The sequence below is a fragment of the Ursus maritimus genome, unplaced genomic scaffold (genome assembly GCF_017311325.1).
Source record: "Ursus maritimus isolate PB19 unplaced genomic scaffold, ASM1731132v1 scaffold_33, whole genome shotgun sequence".
NCBI classification, from domain to species: Eukaryota; Metazoa; Chordata; class Mammalia; order Carnivora; family Ursidae; genus Ursus; species Ursus maritimus.
In genome coordinates, this window is record NW_024425897.1 from 10,135,394 (window position 1) to 10,142,547 (window position 7,154).

The window sequence follows — 7,154 nt, forward strand, 5'->3', positions numbered from 1 at the left end:
CCCCCCCCCCGCCCCGAGAAGGAAGCCCCAGGCACCCCCATCTGAGGCACCCTTGGCTCCAGAACCCCAGCACCGGGGCACGCCTGGGAAAGCGAGACAAACCACGGCCATTGCCCAACACACCCACTGGCCCCAGCCCAGGGTCAGGAAGGAGCCAGGGCCAGGAGTCGCGTGCCTGCCCACACATTCACAGCCACCGGCAGCAGACACCCAGCCACCGACGCAGACAGCTGGGATTGCGAGGGATCTTGCAAAATCATCCCCATCCCTCAGGGTTCAGCTAAAGTGTCCCTTCCCCCAGGGGATGTCCCCAGGCTATGGCCACGGTTAACCTTTTTGAAATCCGGTGTTGCCCTGCTCAACTCTGTGACCTCGGGCAAGTCACTACACGTCTCGTGTAAAACAGGGGGTTAATGAGAACATGTGTTGAATACATGAGTTAATGGCGCACATCCCTTCCCAGTTCTTGCGCAGATGGGGGAATCCGCTTCCCCGTATTCAGTCAGCTAGCTGCAGATGGGGCTGCCCTCCCGCCTCCTGCCCGGTCCCTTCCCTCCAGATGTCCAGCTGGGACATCCAAGAAGGTATGGGTTTATTCTCCCTCCTACACAGGACCAAGAAGCTAGCTTCCTTGGGACTTGGCAACAAGCATGGGACCATACAGCCCTGCCTGGCAGGGGTGGGGATGAGGACTTTATACTCTGAATTTCTGCTCCAGTAACTTCAAGGACTTAACAGGTCATTCCCTCTGCATGGGCAGGTAAAACCTGTGAGCATTGAAATGAGCCTCGACTGTCTCTGCCCGAGCTTTCCTCATCTCCGTCCCCACCCAGCCAGGAGCACCACCCCCCCACCCCGGTTCACATCTGCCCAGCAGATGCCAGACACTGGGCTGGCAGTCGGAGGGCTGAGAGCACCTTCCTACTCCCCAAGGGACTGTGGGCAGGGCCTTCCCCAGGCACAGGCTGCCATCTTTATGAGGATGGGCACTCAGGCTCTGCAGTCTGGGGCCTTGACCCTTGCACTCAGGAATGGCTGTGCTGATGTGGACAGGTGGACGGGGGTGCCCAGGGTTGGAAGGACAAGGACATGGGCTGTGTGCCAATGAACACCCCCAACCTTAGTTATGAATGACCCAAGCTGAGCCCAACTCCAGGCCTGGGCAGACCAGACTGATTTCCTTTGTTCTAGAACTCTCCAGGGGCCCAGGTAGGATAAGAGGTGATTCTATCAGGCTCCACCTCAGCCTGGGACAGCTTAAGGCCTGTCTATCTGATGGCACCGAGAGCATTAGCCACGTATGAGGTCCAGGGTCACGTCGCCCTTTCAGATGAGTGTGACCCAGTCACCTCCCAAGCCCTGTGCCCTGACCCTAGGTGGCTCCTGGGGTCCCTGGCAATCCCAGAGCAGATCTCCCCCTTTGTAACCTGTTGACAACCAAGCTAACCCAGTGACTTCCAAGCACTCTAATGCCCTGGGAGCTAAAACCCCTCCACACAGACTCACACACATGTGGCAGAGACACACATGGGCTCTAGGCCTGGGTCCAAGTCGGACTAGCCCCCTTACCCAGGCCAGTCCTGTGGGCAGCCCCAAGCACCGATGCCGGATTAGGGCCTGGTTTGAGGGACTAGGCAAAGCCTGATGCACCCGGAAAGCCAGGATAACAGAAACACCTAAATCAGGCAGTGACTCACAAGCAGACAGATGGACAGACCCCCCTCCCCTGAGCTGAACATGGGGCCCAGGAGCTCTCTACCTGCAGGTCAGGAGCCCTAAGGATTCTGGTTCTACAGCCCCCACTTAGCCCAGGACATCCTTCGAGCCAGGGCCCAAGGTGTGCCCTCGAGAGAAGCCAGAACTCCCTCTTACCCCCAGAAGTCAAACTACAAAGCAATGACCCCTTCCCAGCACCAGGAAGTAGAGGGGTCCTGAAGGAGCTGCCTCCTTGATCTTGATAGACATGAGGAAATGGAGGCTGAGGGGAAGGGGCTGGTCTAGGGTCCCCGACCGCTCACTCACCCAGCTGGGCTGTGCGTTCTGTTCCCGTGACCTGCAGCCCCTGGGTTCCCAGAGGCAGGGCGGGCACACTGCCAGATGCCTGGCCCCCATTCTGGCTTTTCTGGGGAGCCACTGTGACCTCTGAATACGCCGAAGTCACACCCTTCTTCCCTTCCTGAGTGCGGGCGGGTCTGGGCTGGGGGTACCTGATAACCTCCCCGGGACATCTGTAGGGTCCCATCTGGCTCACAGTGGAATCCCAGTCTCACGAAGGAGGCAGCCCTTCTGTGACAGGAAACCTGGGCCCACATGTGCTGAGCTTCTGGCCCAGGAAGGCAGTCTCTGAAGGCAGAGTGGGTTCCGGGTGACCTCCGGGCCCCTGTCCTGTCCTTCTAGCCAGGGGAAGCCCAGTGCCTGGACTCCCAGGTGCCCACTCTGGCTGGCCCCCTCCCACTACTACTCCAGGACAGCCCTGCTGACAAGAACTAATTGATCTCTTGGCCAACAAGGACTCCTGTGAGGGACCTCCAGGACTCAGGCATGGTCCAAGAGCAAGCAGGCAGCAGCCCGGAAGAAGGGTGCTTTTGGGCCCTCCTTGAGGGGTTCTGCAATAGGCCAGTCACATCCAAGGTGGCAGGAAAGGCTGGAGGACCTCCAGGTGGAAGGGTCTTGAAGTCTCTAACCATGTTCAGAACTTTCTGGGATATTCCAGAAGCAGCAAGGAAGAAAGAGGCTGGGCTTCAGAGGCAGGCAGCCCTGGATGGGAATCAGGTGATCTTGGCTAAGTCACTTCCCTTCTCAAAGGTTCAGTTCTCCCCGAGGTGAGAACTGAGTTAGGTGAGCCCAGCCAGAGCCAGCTATACAGGGACAGACCAGGACTTCAGGCAGACGGGCTGGGAGGAGCAGCAGAGCAGCCCTGCCCGAACTCAGACAACCCCCATGGACCACAGCCCAACCCTTCATAACTACAAGCCCTTTATTAACAAGTCAATAAAAAAGGGAGAAAGATGTAAAAATACTTTTCTCGGAGGCCCCCAAAGGGGCAGGCACTGTCAGAATCACCTGGCCAGGGAAGGCAACCCAGCCAGAGGCAGAACGGAAATCGGGGCCCTATCTAGGGAGCAGCTGGCCCAGAGCGCTGAAGGGGGGGAGGGCTCGGACCTCAGGCAGGGACTGTGCAAATGCTGAGGCCGCGCAGGGAGTGATGGGGTAAGGGGTTCCCAGAGGAAGCCCAGAGCACCGTGTTCCCCTGCGTGGGCAGACACGCGTGTCCACGGTAGAGCCGGTGCCTGCACGCAGCTTACATACAGAGAGCAGAAGGAGGGGTCCCCCCGCAGGAATGGGGGTGGAGAGGGCTCATCCCAGAGCTTGAGGAAATAGCTTAGAGAAGTCTCTGGAAGCCTGGGGCGAAGGGCGAGCACGGAGGCCTCAGGAGCCCTGGCCGTCCTGCCGTCGCTGGAGGACCTCAATGGCACTGCCGATGCCGTCCTCAGGCACCTGTGGGCAGGTGGGCGGAGGGAGGGGTCAGGGCCACGCCAGCCTCCCAGCCTGAACGGACTACATCCTGCACCCTCCCCACCCTCCTGGGTCTCAGCGTCCTTCCAGGAGCCCAACCCACGGCGCTCACCAGGGCATGGTCAAAGTTGAAGGTGCTGATGTAGTAAGCGGAGATGTCGGCCGCAGCCAGGGGGCCTGCGATCTGGGCCACGATCCCACACTCATCTGAGGGTTACGGGCGGGGGGGAGTCCATGTGGTGGGTCATCCTGGCCGCCCCCCCAGGTCCTCCCCGAGTGCCCAACACACAAGAGGCAGCCCTCACCAAAGCCCAGGGGCTGTCCCCCGATGCGCACCATCCTCCACAGCTCTCCCGAGGAGCTGGTCAGCAGGAGGTCACTGGGGAACCTGCAGGGGCAGATGGGTAGTGGGCAGGGCGCACCCCCCCCTCCCTGCCCCAATGTGAGCCCCTGGAACCAGGGTGACCTGGTGACCTCAGAGTCTCACACTCCGCCTCCTCCCTCCCTAGGGCTGGGCTTGGGATCGGTGGTCCACGGGGCTTAGGAGTCGCATACTTTTTCTGTGTCTCGGCGTCCATGACGATGGAGATGTAGCCCTCGATGAGGGAGAAGGCGAAGAATGTAATGGAGCTGGGGCCAGGACCTCCAGAGGCTGCCTCCTTGGGCGCACTGGAAAAGGACAGGAGGCTCAAGTGCTCTTCGGGGCACCCAGCCCACTGCATCTTCTCCCTTCCTTGGGCTCCTTTCCTCTCCTGTCTGAGGGCCCTGATCTCCTGATGGTGTCAGGTGGGGCTAGGACAGGACTATGGATCTCGCCTCTTCCAAAGACACTGGACACCAGGGCTGGCGGAGGGCCAGACCAAGCCATGGCCCGGGGTTGTCTCAGCTCACACTGCAGGAAAGGGTGGCAGCTACATTGGGGTCTTCCCTGAACGTCAGTGAGGGGCACACAGGTATCGCAGGCTGCCAGGAACCCACGACACAGAACAGGGCACACAGTGGCAGAACTGAGGGACCGGAGGGAGGTGGTGGGACACAGCACAGGGAACAACGGTGGGAGGACAAAGAGACAAGGCGCAAACAAGGCCCACCTGTAGGAGTAGAAGAGGACATCGATGAGCGTCGTAGCAATGGCTGGCAGCGTCTCTGGGTCCAGTGTGAGGACACAGAAGCGGTTCTGTGGGCTCTGAATGGGATGCACGGTGGGGCTGGGCCCTGCTAGGAGGGACCAGGCAGCAGCTGTCAGGGCGACTGTGGGCTGGGGCGCCCCCTGGTGGCCAGAGAGGGAGGGGCCTGGGTGGGGTGTAGGGTCGTGCTCTACAGGAAACCACCTCTTTTCTCCACCACAGCTCCCTACCTTGTGAGGCAGTCAGTGTCAGCTGGTATCCCCACGCCCACAGACCAACCCTCACAAGGGAAGGGCCCCAGCGGGAAGAGGAGGCCCTGCCTAGGTCTGGGTGTCAGAAGGTAGCCTCACCATGCTGAGAACGGGGAAAGCCATTACTGGAATCATCCCTGGCAACAGGCACAGGCTCCCCGCCCACTTCTCGGTAAATGTCGAACTCCTGGGATAGTGTGTGGATCACCACAGACAGGTCCTGTTCCCGCACCTGGATCACAGAGGGATGACACATCACATGAGGCCCCAGGCACCCGTGCCCACTCTGCCCCGCACAGGAGCCTGCCGAAAACTCACCAGGATGAAGTCTGTCTGGTAAGTGGACAGCATCAGCACAGACACGTGGTGCTCCGCCAATGGCGCAATGACTGAGCGGGCGATTTTGGTGACCCCAGCAGCCTGCACTGCTGCACCACTGTGGGATGACACATTCAGCACCAGCCATGTGGCCTCAGCCACTTGAAGGAACTCAGACGGGGGTAGCTCTGCGAGCAGGAAGTATACAGCAGGTCAGGGCCTATCCGGCTGGCCCCTGCCCCTCGGTTTCCCTGTCTGTGCCAGGGGCGGGGGGGTGGGGTTCTACCAAGGTAAGGGCAGGTCTGGAGACTGGGGCTGTCTCCCTCTCCCAAGTTCTGCTCCTGAGAACTACACGTATGCAAGGACTGAGAAGTGCTTCAGGTGCTAGCCTACTAGGGATGGAAACCTCCCAGTTAAGACTGGAGCTCCAGATTCAGACAGACCTCGGTTCAAATCCCAGCCTCACCATTTACTTGCTGTTGACCTGGGGTAAATGATTTAACTTCTCTGAATCTCAGTTTCCTCGTATGTAAAACGGGATGAGAGCATATACCTCACGATAGCGTTCTGCAGATTGAGGTTTTATACCACACGGAACCACCAGGGGGCACCAGCAAATCAGGCTAGCAGAGGGATGCCCTTCTCCCCGGGCAGACCCAGACTTTCCTGCAGTACAAGCAGGGAAACTAAGGCCCGAAGGGCTGCAGTGGAGGATGGGCCAAGCCTCAGTTTCGGGGCCTGAGGCTCCAGGCCTGTGAGGAGGGATCGAGACGGCAGGAATAGAAGCCAGATGTCAGCTTCAGGGACCAGGGAGAAACCAGGCTGGCGTCCAGTCCAGAGTAGGAGCCAGGGCCCGGGTGGCTGCTAATCTCCCAAGTGCAGCCAGGAGGCCCCCCAGGACCCTGACGTCGGCTGGCTGCCTGCTCCTGCATTCCTTTCCCAACCCTCAGACTCCTGGAGTTCCCAGACCAGCCAAGGAGGGGGTGATCGGCACCAGAGAGAAAAGACCAGGGAGAAATAATGGCCAGGGGGACATAACTGCCACAGGAACCCCCGATTCTTGCCCTGAACTGTAACTGAGGCTCTGCTACTGGCCTGAGGTTGCTAAGTGCCCTTCACAGCTCTGTCTATAAAGTTCTCACGGGATCCTATTAGATCAGAACCGTAACTATACCCATTTTACATAAGAGGAAACAAACAGCTCAGAGAGAGGAAGTGACTTGCTCAAGGGCACACAGCCAGTGAGTGGCAGATTCGAATTCGAACCCAGACCCATCTGCCTTCAAGGCCCCAGCTCTTGCGACTTTGGATCCCAGGATCTAGTGAGAATCCCACAAAGAGGGGAGCACGACATCCTTCCCCAGCCCAGCCCCCACCTTTGAAGCCCTCCTCGTCCACCATGAGCGTGTAATCCTCAGGGGTCTCCGTCAGGCTGAAGAACTTGCACCTGGATGGGGGTGGGGGGGCATCTTCAGCCTGGGTTGGGCGGAGGGGGCGGGCAGGACTTCGCTCCAGTTCGCCCAGAAGGACTCCTGCTGGGCGCCTCCCTGCCCCCTCAAGCCTCAATTTTCTCCCCAGGCCAGTGGGGTGTGGGCCTCATCACCGGAATCACGAACTGTTTTTCGCCTCCCAACGTCTGTAGGATCACCCGACCCTCCATTCCGGGAAGGAGGAGAGGCTCACCCGCCGCTACAGCCCTGGGGGCGTTGGACTTCGGGCCCCCTAGACCTGCCCCTCTGACCCGATGGAAGGCGTCTGGAAGAAGCTCCCCGCAGTCGCCAGGAAGGAACTGTCCCCATCTGACACCACTTGGAGTTAAGCATTGCTCACCCCAGGTTGTTTGCGCCTTAACTGGCCCTAGGAGGGGGCCTCATGGGGCCGGATAGGCGGCGGTCCCAGGGAGGGTAGGCCCAAGCCGGATGGCGGCCGCGGGGGGGGGGGG

The 7,154-nt window shown here is 59.9% G+C and overlaps 1 protein-coding gene across 5 annotated transcripts in view; it reads right to left on the reverse strand.

Annotated features, from left to right (window-relative positions):
• Positions 1–2,959: 2,959 nt before the first annotated feature.
• Positions 2,960–7,154, reverse strand: part of CASTOR1 (cytosolic arginine sensor for mTORC1 subunit 1) — a 4,615-nt gene continuing 420 nt past the window's right edge. The window contains exons 1-9 of one of the 5 annotated variants that reach the window (XM_008710624.2): positions 6,896–7,063; positions 6,589–6,659; positions 5,213–5,400; positions 4,994–5,126; positions 4,608–4,734; positions 4,072–4,185; positions 3,822–3,904; positions 3,629–3,723; positions 2,960–3,498 (exon numbers count right to left, since the gene is read on the reverse strand). In XM_008710624.2, coding sequence (XP_008708846.1) covers positions 3,430–3,498; positions 3,629–3,723; positions 3,822–3,904; positions 4,072–4,185; positions 4,608–4,734; positions 4,994–5,126; positions 5,213–5,400; positions 6,589–6,659; positions 6,896–7,035 — 1,020 coding nt within the window. In that variant the 5' untranslated portion in view covers positions 7,036–7,063 and the 3' untranslated portion in view covers positions 2,960–3,429. Of the gene's footprint in view, positions 3,499–3,628; positions 3,724–3,821; positions 3,905–4,071; positions 4,186–4,607; positions 4,735–4,993; positions 5,127–5,212; positions 5,401–6,588; positions 6,660–6,895; positions 7,070–7,154 lie in introns of those variants that run through there. The other 4 variants (XM_040619734.1, XM_040619735.1, XM_040619736.1 and 1 more) reach the window with 4 other exon arrangements.